The 19,342-nt window shown below is 38.7% G+C and overlaps 1 protein-coding gene across 6 annotated transcripts in view; it reads left to right on the forward strand.

Annotated features, from left to right (window-relative positions):
- Positions 1–19,342, forward strand: part of ARHGEF3 (Rho guanine nucleotide exchange factor 3) — a 153,372-nt gene that overhangs the window by 52,789 nt on the left and 81,241 nt on the right. The window contains exon 1 of one of the 6 annotated variants that reach the window (XM_009688219.2): positions 13,768–13,926. The exons of the other annotated variants lie outside the window; for them this stretch is intronic. Within the exon in view, the coding sequence (XP_009686514.2) occupies positions 13,894–13,926 (33 nt within the window). The 5' untranslated portion in view covers positions 13,768–13,893. Of the gene's footprint in view, positions 1–13,767; positions 13,927–19,342 lie in introns of those variants that run through there. 6 annotated transcript variants of the gene reach the window in all.

Consider the following 19,342-nt stretch of genomic DNA (forward strand, 5'->3'; position numbering starts at 1 on the left):
ATGACGGAATGACTGGCTGGGTAGATGAGGGGAGAGCAGTGGATGTTGTCTACCCGGACTTCAGCAAGGCTTTTGACGCTGTCTCCCGTCACATCCTCGTAGGTAAACTCGGGAAGCGTGGGCTAGATGAGTGGACGGTGAGGTGGATTGAGAACTGGCTGGATGGCCGAGCTCAGAGGGTTGTGGTCAGTGGTGCGGAGTCAAGTTGGAGGCCTGTGGCTAGTGGTGTCCCCCAGGGGTCAGTCCTGGGTCCAGTCTTGTTCAACGTATTCATCAGTGACCTGGAGGAAGGGACAGAGTGCACCCTCAGCAAGTTTGCTGATGATACTAAAGTGGGGGGAGTGGCTGACACCCCAGAAGACTGTGCTGCCATTCAGAGGGACCTGGGCAGGCTGGAGAGCTGGGCGGAGAGGAACCTCCTGAAGTTCAACGAAGGCAAGTGCAGGGTCCTGCACCTAGGGAGGAATAACCCCATGCACCAGTACAGGCTGGGGGCTGTCCTGCTGGAAAGCAGCTCTGCAGGGAAGGACCTGGGAGTGCTGGTGGACAACAAGCGAAGCATGAGGCAGCAGTGTGCCCTTGCGGCCAAGAAGGCCAATGGGATCCTGGGGTGCGTTAGGCAGAGTGTTGCCAGCAGGTCGAGGGAGGTGATGCTGCCCCTCTCCTCAGCCCTGGGGAGGCCTCCCCTGGAGTACTGGCCAGGTACTGGCCCAGTATTGGCCTACTGGGTCCAATTCTGGGCTCCCCAGTCCAAGAGAGACATGGCACTACTGGAGAGAGCCCAGCGGAGGGCTACCAAGAGGATGAGGGGACTGGAGCATCTCTCCTAGGAAGAAAGGCTGCGAGAGCTGGGCCTGTTCAGCCTGGAGAAGAGAAGACTGAGAGGCGATCTCATCAACGTGTACAAGTATCTGAAGGGGGTGTGTCAAGAGGATGAGGCCAGACTCTTCTCCGTGGTGCCCAGCGACAGGACAAGAGGCAACGGGCACAAACTGAACCACAGGAAGTTCCATCTGAACCTGAGGAAAAACTTCTTCACTGTGAGGGTGACAGAGCCCTGGCACAGGCTGCCCGGAGAGGTAGTGGAGTCTCCTTCGCTGGAGATATTCCAAACCCGTCTGGACGTGATCCTGGGAAATATGCTCTAGAGGACCCTGCTTGAGCAGGGGGGTTGGACTAGATGATCTCCAGAGGTCCCTTCCAACCTAAACCATTCTGTGATTCTGTGATTAAAATGCATACATAGTTTTCTATAATTTCGGTGTACCTGTACTTTGTGCACAGAGTTTCAGTAGCCTCCTCTGTGTGTGGGCGGGTGTGGGGGTGGCGAGGTGGGTTATTTTCCACAGTTGACGGCGTAGTTCTAAGTGGAACAATTACCTCTATTGCTATAGGCGTTCTGGAGTGAATTTTTTCATGTGTAATAGCAGGTCCCTCCGTGTGGGGGAGTCCTGTTGGCATCCCTGCGATAGTAGGCCTGTTCTGTTACTGTTGTTTGCTCCTTCATTCCCCTTTGTGGACAGTCCCCTGTGATTTCTTCCTGCCCTCTTACAGCTGGTTAAAGAGAGATGGTAGGTGGCTGCTTGAGCCCTGATCCCTCTCATTCCCCTTTCTCTTTGAAAGGAAGTGCAAATTCCATACTCTTTTTTTTTTTTTTCTCCTTTGTAATAGATGATGTATTCCTGTACTCTGCTTGCACCTTTTAGATCTCCTCCTATTTCCAGTGGATTGTAAACTCTCAGTTTCATAGCTGAGTTGCCCCATCTTTTCCTCCTCTGTAATCCCCCTTGTTCAAGCTTTCTTTTATCCTGTCTTGGTGGAAGTGCTGTAATGCCTCTGTCCAGTGTTGAGCTTTCTTGGGCCAGAAAGTCTCTGAAATATGGTATTAGCAATTCTCTAAGTCATTCTGTATTAATGTATTGGGAGAAGGCTCTAAACAGAACCCATATCTCAGGTTTAGTAGGAGCTGAGTTCCTCTGTAGCCGTGGGGGAAACTTTACTCTGAACTTTTGATGGAAGCCATGCAAGGGGCTGTAGGAGTGATAAAAATTGTCTTGCATAACATACAGTTTATAGTTTGGGAGACTGAAGCTTATTAATTTCAGCAAGTAGACAGCCTGGACACTGATCTTTGTAAAAGAGCTGGTTTTGATGTCTCCCTGCTTCATCTATGGGAAGAATTTTAAATATTTTAGGTTATTATTGGTTTTGTTTTTGAACAAACCATTGGAACTGTTGTTGATTAGTCACAAGACTAATTTCTCTTGGAACAGCAAGGTTTATGTTGGCAAACAAATGAAGATGCTATCAGGAATTCATTGTGTGGCATTTGCGTAATTGGATAGCAGTCAATTCCATCTGTGGTTCCAAAACACACATTAGAATTGTTATATTCTTAATGTATACACTGAATTTTAAAAAGCAGTTCAGTGTGACTAGTTAGACAGTGTTGAAGAATTTAAGCATGTGCTGATCCAAACTGATTCACAGTGTTCCTGCACTGATTCAGCTGGTTTAATTACCATGATAATACAGTTCTATCTACAAAGTGTGATGAGCATAGTTATGTCATGTCAGAACATCTTATTTGAAATACGACCAAAACATCATTTGCAAATGTGTTAATGCTTAGGTCTGTGATAAATCCTTTATCCTTCTATAGGATCAATGTGTAGTGCAAATTACAAGGCTTTACTCATGCAACAGTACTGGAGGAATCTTGGGCATGTGCTGGGGAGACATCTTCTATGAGCTGATTTTGCAGGAGTAATTAACCCTTACTTCGCACCATTGGCACGTACTGTACTTGGATGTGGACCCTTTGCCTACATTGCCTGAAGAGCCTCTTAAGAAGAGGCTCTTTATCGTGACTATGCTTTCTGCAGGTGGTTTTATAAAAAACTTGCAGTATGCGCTTAGATGAGGTGAACAGTGCAACCCAGCCTTTAAACTTTGCTGGTTTTCTAGTAGTTTGGCAGTCCAGTAGAAAATCTGTGCAGATTTTATGAGCTGTTATTACTGATGCTATCTAGAGAATTCTGTAAAGCTTAGGATTTGGTAATGTTTCCATCAATTCAATTTATCAGTTGCTTTATTAAACTTTTACAGTTTTTACATCTAAAAGCATCTATGAGTTAAGTATAGAACCATTAAACCTTTCCAATAACCTAACTTACAGGGCCACTTTGAAGTTCATTACGTGCTAGTTGTATAAAAGACATTTTAGAGCATATATTCCTTGGGGCAAGAATCTGAGGGAGTGCTTATGGAGTACTTTGGCTAATGCATTTTTGAAATGAAGAGTCTCATGGATTTTTACAATACAATTATGATGTAAAAATCTTGTAGGTATAAGGGGTAGGCATCCTGTTTATTAAATCTCCATTATTCAATTAACATTTTGATTTTTTTTTTTAATAATGAAAATGGTTGTTAATGAAAATCCTTCCTTTAGGAAGAATTTTGTAATTTCATGTTATCTTTTCACAGAATGGATATTCACTTAAAACATAGCGTATGGAGTTATTTTGTGAACATGGTAGGGCTTTATTTTCTGGATCTTTATAAGTGCTTTGTAACAAGTTTATTTTTGTTCTGGGTGTGGTTTGTTATTTATAGTAGAAATATTCTGTGTATGCTATAAACCTGTCATGCCAGCTATTTTGCACATACAAACAATACTGAGCTCTAGAAGCAACATGTGATAAAGCAGATAGATCCAATTGTCATTCTCTAAGGCTAAGTTTGATGTACTATTATATAGCAGATTTCCTGTCTTTAATCATAGATTGGGTGTTACCTTGTCCTCCTGCTGTCATTACTGCTATTTTCTTTGTTTAACAGCACATGAACTTGACCCTTCTTCAGTTTAATTCAAACACAGCTCTGCCCATTTCTTGGTATTTTATTCCCCCCACCCACCACCACTGCTCTTTAAGATCACATGATGTGAACTTAACGTCTGTTTCAGAAACTTGCTTTGTAGTGGTTAGTAGTGTGACCCGATTGCACAAGTGAACTTGATGCTTCTTGATCTGAGAAATAACCTTTTCAGAAACAATTTTGAATTATATATTGGCATTTTATTGACACTACACCATTTCAGGCTAGTAATTATCATTTAAAACAACTAGTGGACAAGAATGATGGCACTCATGGACTTTAAAATGTTTTTTGTGTTTGTTTGTTTTTCCTGCAGAACTTGGTGTTATTGGAACCTGTTACAAAGAGGTGTTGCTAACATCTTCCTTTCCCTTTTTATCAAATCATTGTGAATCATTGGTATCCAGTTTCCCAGCACTCATATTGTAAATACTGTCATTGGTCAGTTAAAATTTATTACAAAAGTTTCCAATTTGGTGGTGCTTACATAGTACTATTTAAAACTATACAATAAGCTTTAAATCAAAAGCAAACAAAACATCTTTATTCAGCATAGGTTACGTGTTTTGAAAGTTGCAAATGCATCATTTACAAAAACAGTTGGGGAAATCTTTCAGTGCTGTAATTGAACTGACATTCAAATATCTGCCTCTCCATCTGTAGTTCCACAGGTTCTGTTATAGGCTGTCAAGTTGTAGCAGTGACAGAAAGCTAAACAAAATCTTTTAGGTTTTTCTTCTGTCCTGCTCCTTAAAGGACGACTTCTGAAAGAGCTTAGAAACAGTCTTCAGGAGTTGATAGAAAAGGAAAAGTCTTAGAATGAGTCCCAATTATTTTTAAAACTAAACATAAGAACAAGGTGGTTCTTGAAAGCTAATGCTATTTTTTTGTGGCTAGAAAGCACACAGAGATTAAAAAATATGATCCTCTCTTAAAACCTGACACAAATGTAGAGTAAGAGCAATGTGGTGGTGATGTTTTATTTCTAGCAGCCTGGAAACCAATTTCATTACTGGAGTAGCAACCGGAAAACAAGGACTCAATTTTGCTAGACACTGTGCAGACATAATGAACTATTATTTCTCCAAAGAATTTCCATTCTACACTCTTAACAAATACCATGATATATTCTTGTAAATATTCATAAATTAAATTGTTCAAGAAAATTCAGATCTGTTGAAGCTAGTACATTCCAATCTTTGAGAGGCTTCACGATTCCTGGGATCTGCTACATATTTTGGAATAGAATATTAAATCTAATTCAAGATATAGTAAGCATTGCATATAATATGATCCTAACGTGATTTGAGATAACATTCTAAAACTTTGTGAAATGTACTTTTAAAAACATTGATTACATTGTTTCTTATTCAAAAACTGTACGTTAATAGTGCTGTCTGACTAGATCATGATTAATTGTAATGCTTTTCAGATAGAGTTAAATTCACCATTCTTAAAACACTCCTAATGCACAATGAGAACTATTTCAATCTCTCTGTGTGCCAGCAAGACTCCCCACTGAATGTGGAAAGCTTGTTTGTTTTCCAAGCATTGTTTCAGGTTGCCATTGGTTCACCACCTTAAATACCCTCAGATGGAATAGCACAGGTTTCAACAATCAGTCTGTCCTCTTGGACACTTCCAATCCAAAGCAGATCCATAGCCTTGTGGAAAGGTCACAAAGTGAGGGCAACCATGTAACCGCCCATGAAGGCTATTGCTGCTTAAGAGCTTTCACAGAGCTTTTTGCAGAGGGTGGCCTGTTAGGCAGTGTCTATTGGTGCAGCTCTGTGTGACTATAGCTCTTGGGCATTCTGGTCTTATAGTAATAAAAATAATTCTCACAGTAACTCAAGGATCTCCAGACATTCTTGGCTGTCTTTCACCCTAGAGGAAGCATCTTCTCAAGAATTCTCCAAATCATTATCTTTTGGAGTACGTGTGACAAATGACAAACCTGGAATAGTTTATACCAAGGGAGATGGGACAGACAAATTCCTAAGTCTTGCAGAGAACATGTTACCAAAGAGCATCTCTCCCATCTCTTACATGAGCCGAACTGAGCCTCTGGATCTCTGCTTGATTGTAGCTAGAGAATTAAGGAGTAAGATGATGCAACCAGGCCACTTCTAGCACACGCTAGTTTGGTAGAGGCCCATGTTCAAACGCATGGGACGTGTCAAAGAATATCAGTTCAAATGATAAAATATAGTCAAGCACAATCCAAGAAGTGGTGCTGCTATGTACACTGAAGTTTCTTGTAGCATGAACAAAAAGGGGACTCAAATCAGTATGTCATCTCTTAAGGATCACTACCATGCAAGATTTCAGATATTCCCCTGGTAATTACATCCTTATGACTATTTATCATCTTACCATACCGTTTTGTTGATCATAAGTGCAGAACCTCTGTTATTTGCACAGAAACCTTGCTCAGGATTGAGCTCCCTTGTAGCTTATCTCTTAAAAGTAAGTTGCTTTGTTCATATCATTGTCACCTATTGAAATAGATTAAAGCTTCAGAGTTTTAAGGAAAAGAATATTTAAAAGTAGGCTGATACCTTTCTTTTGTCTGAGTGACAGGATATTTTAGTAACATTTCAGATTTTAATTTAACATCCAGTAGTAATATCAAATTCCAGACTTCTGGAGGCTTTCATCTATTGCCAATAGGTAAATGAAGGAGGAGGGTTTGAAGTCAATTCTCTTACAACTCAGTTCCTGCAGAGGGAGAGAGGTGCGGTTTTATGAATTGCCTGGAGGTTCCATGTGAACCCACTTACACTAACTTGCTTAGGCTTGTGGGAGGGAGAAAGGGAACGTTTTGTGTCTTGCTCCCACAGTACCTCGGTTGTTTGTGTTCCCTTTAGTCACACAGTCCAAAGTCCCAGCTGCAGCAGCAGGATAGTGCCCTGCAAGAAGAATAATAATAACAAAATATAACTTTCCTTACTATTGAGAGCTATAGAGAAGAAAGTAACTGTGAAAGCACTTAAGTATTTTTGGTTGTACTTGCTGGCATTTTGACAAGATCAGAACGTAGTTGGAAAATGGTCTGTATAGTACCTGAATAAAGTTGTATCGTGTGCTTGTTATTTCTTGCAAACATTTGACAGCCTTTAAACTTATGCCATCCCTGTGCTTTGGATATTTTTACAACTGAGAGGACCAAGACAGGAACCTCTGACCATGTGTGCCAGAGGTTTTAAATTTGAATCATTAATACTGAGGGTTCATTCTCTCTTTCTGTAGACCAAAGTTATAGTATTACTTAACTCCTTTTACTGACAGTTTTGTGAATGTTTCTGGCTATTTGATTTTGAATTAGTGGTGCTATCTGTTTTGTTTTATTTTATATCTTGTTGCTGTTAACACTCATCAGCAGTGCTGTAGCCACACAGATGGTGGATGAGCTGCTTTCATTTATGTACATGTCTCTTGAGTGTAACTTCTTGATCTCAATCTTTTGAGGCAGCTGCTGTCCGGAATTTAGACACCATTCCTTAGATCTCCTTCCTTGTTACAGGCATGGGTATTTACAATGTACCTGAGCTCTAGCTGCACTTTCTTTGAAGTGGATGCTATTGATGTTGCTGTCAGCAAGGTGCATGGAGCTTTGGAGCTGACTGATGTAAAGCTGCAAGAAAAAGAACAGATATGACTTTAATTTGCTCAGATGTTAGACAGCAATAGTTGCCATACTGTTAATCTGTGTTGATTGAGACAGGTTTAAATATTTATTATATGGATGAGAAAAAGTCTGTTTGACCAATTGCATGCCTGACAGTAGACTGAAATATGTGGTATCTGCCACCTAACTTCCTAAATTCTGGTGAATGCTAGGGCAAAAAATGATAGGTGACCTGAGGAATAGTGCAAGTGTGGCATTGGGCTGTCAATCTTGTATTTTCTTGTTGTGTCAAGCATAACATAATTTAATATTTCTTTCCAAAACCACATGTCTGCATTGCTCAGTGGGATGGACTTGTTCTTCAGAAAGAAGTGGTAGTGAAATACTTTGTCTATACTCCTATGGCTGCAGGAAAGGAGCTGCTGCTTTTCTTGGGACATTCTTTATCGCTGTATACCCTAGATGGCTTGTGACGCTACATTGAGCCAGATACCTTGGAGGCCATTTTCCATGGACTAAGGCCTCTCTATGCCTTCTGTACACGTACATATGTCTTGTGTTCATGTGTACAGCTCGTGAATGTATCCATATAGTGCGGCTAGGATTAAATCAAGAATCAACTGTTGGATTGCATTCTTTTTTACAGTAGCTTATTTTATGAAATTTCAAGATACAAACACTGGAGGGCATGTTTCAACTTTTACTCAAACTTCTAAGGAAGCTGAAAATATGCTTATTAAAAAAAAAAAAAAGCCAAACTCTCAAAAGGATTTGTGTTGCTGTATATGTAGTAATTTTTGCTTTGGGCCCCTTCCCTTCCCCCCCCCCCCCAACACTGAAAGGTATATATTTCAATGTTGGAAAAATATACGCTTAGTCCATACCTCTTGAACTCTGAATGACATGTTTAGGAATCAGCATACAATTCAGAACTAATAATACAAAATCTAATGTTACATAATCTATCTAGGTTGTTCAACTGTTGACATGTATCATTAGTTCTCCTTTTAACTCACACTGCTGGTTCTTTATAAATTATAAAACATGCTTGGTAATTAGAGAATACTTTTTATGAAAAGTATGAAATCAGTATATAAGGAAGCATACTAAGTTTAAGTGTTTACATGTTGTAGTCTCCAGGAAATGGAATAAGGAAATCTGAATGTTACCAGGAAATTTGGTTTAAAAATGCCTGCCTACCTACTTCGTCTTTGTTGCAACTTAAGACCCACAAAATTTATAACACTCCAAAACTTGCACCAACATTTTAATTAGTTTTCCTTCTTTTTTTTTTTAAATGCTTCCTGTCTCAAGGACAAGCTTTAATGGTCATAAACGGTTGCAACAACACGGAGAATATGTTAATTGAATACTCCTCATCACTGTAATCAGGAAAATCTTACTACTTCCTGAGGTGTGTCAATCATGATCACATTTATGAGAATGAAACTAGCTGCTTACATAACATCTGGATATTTTAATATTTTCTTTCATTTTGCACGGATGGATGTTTCAGATCTAAGTTTCTTGCCTTTTTATTCTGTACAGTGGCCTTCAAGAATGTAGTACCATTTCCTGTTTTACTGCCTCACAGAACAGAATTCTTCCCCTCTCAGTTTACTGCTACAGATGCCAGGCAGGATCCAAAAGCTGTTGTTTGCATGAACCTGTACAGGAGGAATCCACTGTTTCTTAACTCCTCTGGCATCTAAGTTTCACATTTCCTTTTATATAAAACCAAGAAAATATTTCTTGTTAAAACGTGGTTCCAGGTGGTGTTTTTTCCCTTTCCGTTCTGACAAGCCAGTCGTTAAAACGATAGACCCAGTGGAAGTAATGGGCCAGTGGAACCAGCAGATCTAGTGTGCCCCCCTCCTTGAGAGCCAGAGTCCAGAACTTCTCCAGAAAACGTGCATGTCCTGCAGTCTTTTTTGATTAATGATACAGGGCACAAATCTTTCTCTGTAAAACAGGAGAGGAGATGCTAATGAACATCCCACTCTTTTATGTAAATAGTCTAGTGATGGAAGTAGCAGTGAAGAAATAATAATAACCTCTTTTTGATTTAGCACAGCCTCCATGGAAAGATTTAGGTCTCAAGCCTATCAGGCTTCTGCAGTGTCTTGGTGAATGCTGTATTGTATAAGAGGAGACACCAACATCGTGTATCTAGCTGAAGTTTAATCCTGTAGGTATGCGTTACGCATTTTCTTAAAAGGCTTGTCAGAATTGCCTTAGTTTCTGAATCTAAATTGGGAATAGGAACGAAGTAATCATTGACCAGCTCAGTCTGGTCAGAACTGAGGTGGTTGTGGCTCTGAGCAAGATCAGAGTTCTGGGCAAGTGGAAGGTAAGATGAGCTGGTTATGCAATTTGGGCATCAGACCAGACGTCTAGACTTATGCAACAGATGAGGTAAAATTTCCAGGAATGCAGTTCAGAACTTCAACATCAACATCTTAATGTCACTTATGTACTTTTTGGATCTTGTCCAGAGCTTTCTGAATCTATTTATTTATTTTAAGAACAGATATTTGAGCCTAGGTGAACAAGTATCAAATTCCAATGGCAAAGGATTAGGGTTTCCTATGACGGGGTGAAAGATTGTTTAAGAAATAACTTTTATCTAATGACACTCTGGGCAACAAGTGAAAGAAGAGAAATGAAAGAATCCTTCAGGAAACCTTGGACAGAAGAAAATTCCCGGCCTATATGTAGAATTTATGTGGATTTGCTTAGAAAAATGAACAGTGTTCTGCTGGAAGGGTCTGAGAAGAAAAAGACTAGGCTTGGTTTTAGCTCTCCTTTAGGCAGGGGAAAACAGGCCAACAGCCTTTACAGTACCCAAAAGGGAGATGCTTGAGTAATTTTTGTAAATTTTGGCCTAAAATGTCCGTTTCCTACAATTTCTTTCAATTTTTGTATTTTCTATCTGCAGAGGTATGTGATGGGTCTTGTTTTCAAAGGGATTGTTTGCTGATTGATACTGTTTTCACCCTTCTTCCTCCTTCTCCAAACTCAGCAGAAACATTTTATGTTAGTTTAGTTTGAACCGGAAAAACTCTGCCAGTTCACTGAGGAGCTGCTGTGCTCTTAAAAAAATGAAGTTAGAATTGGTGCTAGCTTGCTACACAAATTCAGATTTGCCTTGACGTTCTTCCCTCTTGGAAGGGTTTTGCAAAACAAGCTAGCATCTGTTGGTCTGAGCAAGTTGCAAAAGATTGAACAGGGTATGGAGGATTTGAGAGTGATGTATGAGGATGTAGGGTGTGTAGAATAATTTTCTGTGTGTGTGTGTGTTTATGTATTGTTAGAAGTAAGTCACAGGACAAGGCATTTACTAAAAATAGTGAAATATTATTTACCGAATACTTTTCATCAAAAGGAAAAAAAAGATAAGTAAATAATAAAAAGTATTTTTTAATACAGTTAGGTGCAGTATCTTAAACCTTCATACATTATTCATGTTTAATGTCTTAACTGATGCCAGTTTCTCACATTATTTTTCTTCTTTTTAGACAGGTTGAGAATTTAACCTTATGCTTTAAAGAATGTGAATTTTCCTCGAAATGACTTATTAAAATGAACTTTGAAGCACTGCTCTTAGAATGGAATTAATCCTACAGTGATATGAGCAGATGAAGTTCTACTGGCTTAGAAGTGGAATTATATCCAGTTGTAGCAGCTAAAGATCTGGATTAGATGGAAGTGATTTGTCTCATATGTTTTTCAGTGCTTGAAGTATTGTAGAATACCTTCACTGGAAGTAAATGCCATATTTTATTAGACAATAGATAATTATTTGTGATTTTTTTTCCACTTCTGTAGCTATATCTCCACACTGAATCTGCTTTTAAACCTAGAACAAGAAAGTATGTGATACTGAAATTGAGCTAGAACACATGCTTTGTCTCTGTTGATGAATCATGCAGTAAAGTAGAAAAAGGTAACTGTGTATCAAGCAATTATTATTTGAAACTAGGTTAAAAAATGACTTGTCAAAGTATGCACGGCATGCAGTGTTTTAAATAATTTCTAGTCTTATTAGATAATTTGTATTTTAGTATTACTGATGTTATTAACAAAACACGTTTTTAATGGTTAAAGTAGCATGTTTTTACCAAAGAGCGCTCGCCACCCCCACCAAAGCTCTACACTTACTAGCCCCATCCTGAAACCGAAAGGTCTAAATCTAGCTTAGAATAGGGAATGTAGTGAAGGACGGTTTGGCAGTTTGTAAGCATAGCTAAATACGTAATTTGACCTTTAAATCTTTGAATGTAGGAAACGTGACAAGAATGTCTTCATGTTTGTTATGCTGAAAACTTGATGTATGTTAAAATGAACTAGTTTAATTCAACTAATGCATTAAACTCTGTTTCTCTGTCCATTTTGGATATTTGCCTAGGTATCCATGGGGTTCTCTTTTCATACAATTATTATGCAAGTCTTAAAATAAACAAGTGAGTTGTCTCTTTTGAATATGAGTTAGACACATATTCAGTTTTCTAATGATTTGACTGCTCAGCAAGCCTCCTAAATCTAAGGCTGCACTCTTCTTTCTTACAAATTCATAGAAAATGTTTTCTAAGGTAGGCACTCAAGGAACTGACCATTGGGTATACACACATTAAAGAAACCCAGACCTCATGTCTCTCAATAGTTCCATTTCACTAGTTTCTGAGGACAGGTTTCTCCTATCCAAAAGAGCTGATGCAGTTTGAGGCAGGAAAGATAGTGGAAAGCCGTATCAAATCACTCATTTACTTGCTTTATGAAGCACTGCATTTCAATCATGTATGATGATTGTGGATTCTATTTATTTTTTTTTTTATCAGTATTATGCATTATTTTCTGTCTTTAACTTAGGTAAGGAAATTTTACAGCTATGTATGTCTAGACTTTGAAGAGGGCTGTTCAAATGCACATTGAAACTTGTATGTGTGAATCATATGCAAATATAAATTTTCAGGTAATAGATGGAAAGTTGCATATTTTGATAAATTGCAAATAAGCACCTCATGTAATTTTAGCTTTTATTACCTTGAAGTAATATAACTTAATGTGGTGGCCAAGTAAGGCAATTTTTTTTGAGTACAGTAAGGGCAAATACATATTAGTGCTAGTTCCTTAGCTGGTGGAGTTTGGGAGATACCACTGTTATTGAGCAGTCTTTTCTCTCTCCCTCTCTTCCCAACAATTAAGGTTTTTTTGGCATGTGAATATAAAAACTCTCAAGGAAGTTAATATATTCTGCTGTTTGGATTGAGACTGGAATCTAATCTTGTAAACGTACTAAGTTCTCAATCAAATTAACGGCCAGTGTGTATGTGTACGTGGAGTTCTTGCAGAATGGATTCCTCAGTTTTGAAATTTGAAGCTGGCCCGGGAATTTGTATGTCTTTGTCACTGAGGTAGCAGCAGTAGAATTTGAAATTTTTAAGGTAGCAATAGATTTAAGTAGAACGTTTTCTTGATGCTTAGGGTATATAACTTTCTAAATCCATTGACGTGACGATTCAGTGGATCCCATTGGATGCAATTGCTGAACATTTGCTTTCCTAGACTGGTGAGGAATTGGCAGAAATGGAGTCTCTTTCCTCAGTTATATGGAACTCCCAGGGGATTAAACGGAGCTTTGACTTCACTCTCAGTGCTTCACATGCAGAATATGGGCCCTTTGCCAAAGCTCGTCTTTGGGCCTTGATTTTGGGTTGTTTCTAAAAATGTAGTGAGCTTTTGCCTTTATGCCTCTGTTGGTTTAAGAATGCCTGCTGAGTAGCTCCCTTGATTTCTGAAATACTGAAAGTTTCCTGTGACCTAATGTTTCAAAGCTCCACCCAGTATCTACCAGCTGTTTTATTTTCTGACCAAGGCATGTACCCTTGGAGATAGTTGTCTGTTCTCAAGTTTAAAGCCCGTTGCCTAAAACAGAGAACTACCCGTGTAGGAGGTGGACTGTGTATTTTTCCTCCCTTTCCTCTCCCCCAGAGCTATGGAGTCTCAAAGCCCCAAAGACCTGCCTGTTACTTTAAAATACATGTTAGTGATGACTTTGTCCTAGTACTGTAGCAGTACCAGTGTCTTTATGCTTGTTAGCAATTTTTAAAATACTTTTGTCTGTTTAAAATATTATACAAAGCAGCCTGTGAGACAAACCACGCAAGATAGATAGACACGATGATACACATCCCTCAGCTTCTGACACTTCTAGCACGCTGTATGACAGGAAGCGAGAGCAAATTGTGCGGCCGCGTGGGGAGGAGTTCCTGCCGAAAACTGAAGGAGAGACACAGGGACTTCTTCGTAGCAAAGACTTTTCACTGTCACGCTGAAGGTTAAGAAACCTCCTCAAATCTGAGTGCAATACAAAGTACCTCATGGTGTGGTGTTGCTTTTTTGTGCATCATCAGGTAAGTGCAAATCAGGGAGTGTATTACTTTTTATTGTCTGCATGTGTGGCATTGCAGTAAATTGAAATTACATAGGTATTTCTTCCAAGCATGACAGGATTTAGAATCAGATTCTAATGAAACCAAAATGCTGATTAGCCAGGAGTGTTTCCTCCTGTAAGGAAGAAACAATTCTTACAAGTCTAAATAAGTAATATATTCTCATACTGCCAATAACATGGATGTCAGTTTATTTTTCTCGATATATTAGTAGTTTACTGCAGGATCAGATGCCTTTACTTATTATTTATTTTTAACATACCTGTATAAACATCTCTGCTTATGTCCCTTAATGTGAAAACCCTGGTTTTGACTGATGCAAGGGTTTAAGTGGGAACATTCATACCTGTAAGCGTAAGTCTGTACGTTGTCAAAGTGAAAGCTGTAGCCGACCCTATTTACAGTGCATAATTACTCTGCTGTGCAGCGTAAATCTGAGGCATCACCTGGGGAGCTGGGTGCAGTTTTATACATTGCACTTTGGAAAGATGTGGACAGAAAAGTAGCATGATTGGTAACAAACATAGAAAATGCAGCCTATGGAAATGGTTTAAAAAATCTGGGGATTGTTTTATGTAGAAAAAGAATTGATTGAGATGCAAGGGCACTTGGTCTCTGAGTGCGTGGGAAAGTGTGTGGCACTCGCTCTCTGTGTTTGCCAAGGGTAGCACAGGAATGAGTGAGCTTGGTTAGTAGCAAGGGAGATTTAGGTTAAGGATTTGGGGAAAACAGGCCTTCCGAATTGTGGTGTTAATTAAGCAGTGGAACAGACTACATAAGCATGTTTTAAAATCTATTAATCATTTTAAACTTGTCAGCATAATTTAGAAAGAGCTGCATCATACACACTGACGTGTTACATGGTGCACTGGTTAGCATTTAGTCTTTGTTCTCAATGACTTGCATATGACTTTGTTTTTGGACAATTGATTGTGGTTAAGAGTGGTATATTTGGGTCACAACTGAACAAATCTGATCTCTAACTTTGCAACTCTTGTCCCAGATTGTAGCATCTTCCCACTATTTGGAAAACTAGATAACTTCCTTGTATTTATGAAGCATCTTTATTTCAAAATATTTGCATATATTTTGAATATAAACCTTACTTTGAAGTTCCTAGAAATGTGACAAAAAGGCGAGAGACTGTGGTGTAAAGAAAGCAAGTCAGGGCCCTGTTCAAGGGCCTGTACGTTCTTGGATTTGCGGTAAAGAAGTGTGGCTTAAGTGTATTGAAGCTTAAGCCTGGATTGTTACTTGCATATAACTTTCTCTGACAGACAGATATGGTCTGTTCTAACATCATTGCACAGAATCTTTTTAAAATGTCGTCTGGAGTGCTTTATGCCGTTCTGAATTAAACTGTATTTAAGAAAGATAAATCAAAATTGGAGCAGTCTCAGAGGAAGCTTACTAAGATGGTTGGAGAAATCACAAACTTATTTTAATAGATAGATATAATAAGTTAGAATTCTTGGTTTTTCTTAAATAGCTTAAAATGAGGCAGCTGATTACTAACCACTATACTGTAAGATTGGTGGTCTTTTTGGATGTACTTAATACACGTATTTGCCATGAATGGGTATTTTACACACCAGTTACTTGAAAATTTGTAGCAGAAGAAATTTAATGAATTCCACAGTTTTTGTGGAATAGTGGGGGGATGTGTGTCTGCCTGTGACATAACATCACACAAATTCTCTGGTGTTTAATAACATCACTGAGCTCATATTGAAATCTTTTCAGTTGGGCCCAAATTCTGTCTCTTCTTTGTACATACTTTTTCCAGAATGGTTGGAGTGTTTACCTCTGTGATTTTGGTTGAAACTGGCCCACACACAAGCTTAAAAAAAAATAAAATAAAATCCAGGAACAGGAGTCACAGGGATATCCACCAATATCGCATGTTCCTGAGAAATGAAGCTAAAGAGTGTGTGTGTGTGTGTGTGTGTGTATGTATGTATGTATGTATTGAACCCCCCAAAACAGACATAGCAACATGGAATTTTAGTGGAAGTGATGTTGTTTTTATCTTGTGCAGAAAAATCCATTTTGGGTGCAGCCATTTTATCCATTTGATGTGATGCTGGAGAACTGTACATGAGGCAATTAGATCAAAAGCCATATACAGGAACCTGTCTGTGCTTTTAAAGGTACGTCAGCATAATGATGCTGAATGCAAGAGACTGAGGGAAAGCAAACTAACAATAGAATATTAGAACAATAAGGGAGGACTACAGTTTATTAAAAGGTAAGCCAATGGAAAACCACATGGAAACTGTTTCGTTCTGCTGTGCTCGGCAATCAGCATGGCGAGCTCTCTTTTACAATGAGAAGGACCAGTGGATTCTTAAATTCTTCAAAAGAAAAAACAAAAAAAAATTAAAAAAACCTTTGTTTCAGTGAGTCTGCTTTTCAAATGCGAAAGTTACATTGTGATTTTGTTCCCAGAAAAACTAAAAATTCATAGCCCTTTCACACACAGATGGAGCAGTTTGTTTTCGAACCACCAGTGGTGGTTGACATCTGTGATTGAATGGTCAACAGCAGCAAATACAATTCCTTGCTATCCATATAGAGGAAGTCTCCATGCCTGTAAGGGCACAAAACCTTTAAGAGCAGAACTTTAAAATAGTATTAATTTTGATTATTTTAGCTTTTAGAGCTATGGCTATAATAAACGCAAACATACAAGGCCAGGAGGTACAGCCTTACCAGGTCAGCTTTCCAAAGACAAAAGAATGCAGGGATTATTTGCATGCTGACTGACTACATTACTTGGGAGTGCAGAGAACTGAACATGGCTGAACAGCAGCTGAAAAGTGTTTGTGAGACAACAGAAGATGAATCTAAATAGTTAATGGACTGTTTTTAAATTATATCTTTTATTTATAAGCCAGGTGAATTCAGAATCCCTAGATAGCAATTATAAGCATTAATTGAAAGTATAATTTATGTGACAGAAGTGTCTTGAAGTCCTGACTGAGAAAGGGTCCTGTAATAATGGTTACTGTTCACTAAAGTAATAAAGAACCCTTACGGAGAAATAAGGGTTTCTGATTTATTTATCTTAATCTCACAGCAACCTGTGAGAAAGTTCCAGCATGTTTAACTCTCTGCTAGATTCCATTGCCTGATACTCTGCCTTGTCTCCCAAAAGGGGGAAGGAAGAAGGTTAAATAAAGATAGAATAAATACCAGTCCTCAAACAAAGCTTTGCTGATCCTTGTCCTTACAGCATCCCGTACATGCACACCCATTTCCTGTTGTTAGTTACACACATTGAATATAATTTTCATTTCATTGTTCACTTTAGCGTTCGCTTTATGTTCCATTGACCGGAAAATCTCAAATCCATCACAATAAGTGATGTAGAAATAACACTTAGACCCTCTATGCTCAGAGAAAGCTGAAAGGGAACTGCCGTTTTATCTGGCAGAGATGTGAATGACTCCTCAGAAGTGTTTAGATATGCAAGTCCTAAGTGCCATAGATAACCTCCATTTAGGAGTTTTCTGCTGTGTTTTAACAGACTTAGAGCAGAGCCTATGTGAGGGTTTTTTTTTTTTTTTGTTTATTGGGAACATCAAGCACAAACAGATTTTGTTACTGATATCAGTATGTAATCACTCTGTTAGCTGAAATGTGTGCAGAGTGGGAAATAAAACCGGAAAGCCTCTGTAACAAATGCAGTGCATCTCTCTGGGCAATCAGGTGATCTCCGAAAGCTCCTCCGTGAAGAGGAATAAAGCTTTTGTTTAGATTTTTATGTTACTCTTGAGAACAGGAAAACTGATGCCTTTGATACTCCAAACAGTAGAGGGCAGCGGGAATATACACAGAAACCAATTTTATTATAAAACGTTCAGGGATTTCGGTTTTCTTTAGAGTTATGCAAGTTCTTTTTGACAATGTAATATAAAGAACTGTGGTACTGGAACATACAGTACATGGATAAATAGTTATTTCCCTTTTTAAAATTTTGTATTGGAATCCAATATTCTGAAGTTATGTCCTAGAAGCATGTACAATGCTGAAAGCGGTACTGTGCTTTGGGAAAATTTGCTTTAGGATCCTGTGGTCCTCCTGTGCTTTCAGGCTCTTGTCAGTGGTAACAGCCAAAAAAGTGAGAATGGAAAATAACTAGGGAGCAATGCTGGCATGAAGGTGAGTGAAATTGGATTATGATAAAGTAAACAGAAAGGTGGCCTCAAAAGATGAAAATTAGGAGATTCATCTCCCTCTGAATGAGCTTAAACTAGGGAACGGCTTATCACTGGTTTGTCAAATTTTAATTGGTTAGATCTGAACCTAACCTAAAGGAGGAAGACTGTCTTCAACAGGAAAGTCAGAGGTGTCTAGTTGGTTATTTCAGACAGGGATGCTAATGTGATCAATTTGACATGGTCTTCCTCAGTACAGACTTCTTTTAAGAACTTGGCATGATATCAGCCAAGCTAAAGTTCTTTTTTGGCATCTGCGTTAGTTCATCTTAGAAACTTGAACATCAGTGCAGCGGTAAAGTGGTAAGATGGAAAATGGGTAATCCTATGTGATGCTTATTCTTGTTTCAGTATCACGAGCGTTCTGGCTTTATAAGCTGGGTAACGTGACACCACTGCTGCCTCTTCTAGTTTACTTCTGAAGTCTGCTGGATGATGTTATATCCCGCCACCTGGGGCAGGAAATGTTGAATTAGTGATTACTCAGCTAACCTTATGATAGAAGGTTGTTAATCTTTGTCAAGTAACTTTATACTCAATTTAAGCTTGATCTAAGGCATATTTTGTTAAATGAATGATAACCACAGGTGAGAAATATATTGAAGCCTTTGGTCAGAATCTCCCCCTGTAACATTAGCAAGACCAAGCTGTTTAACTTCTAATCTGGAATAGTAACTTTTTTATTTTCTAGATGTGCTGTCTGTGAAACTTCCAGAAATACTTGACATTACTCTGGGGAATGCAAATATTATCTACTTTCTTCCCAGTTCACTTTGTCATTAATTCTTTCATCCCACCCCAGTTCTTCTTGCATACCTTTTAACATCTGTTTTGTGGTATTTGTCTCATGACTGGGCTGCGTCCGGACTCTGAAGCCTCATACTCTGTGATGTAACTGAGAGATTGATACCCCTCAGATAACTTGAATGTGATTTGAAATGGAAACACAGTGAAAACTTAAAACAGATCATATAACACAGAAGGAGCACAGAAGCAGCAGCTTATGGAGTTTTTGGCGTGATTAAAGGAATACTTTTAGTCTTGGCAAGTGGCATTTTTCAGGATTTTTTGATGGAGGGATCAGCACATTAGGAATGGGTGGGGAAGCACTGACAAAGCACAAAGACAAAAGATCAGAAAATGTTATTATCTGAATA

This window comes from Struthio camelus, chromosome 14, assembly GCF_040807025.1.
Source record: "Struthio camelus isolate bStrCam1 chromosome 14, bStrCam1.hap1, whole genome shotgun sequence".
NCBI lineage: Eukaryota > Metazoa > Chordata > Aves > Struthioniformes > Struthionidae > Struthio > Struthio camelus.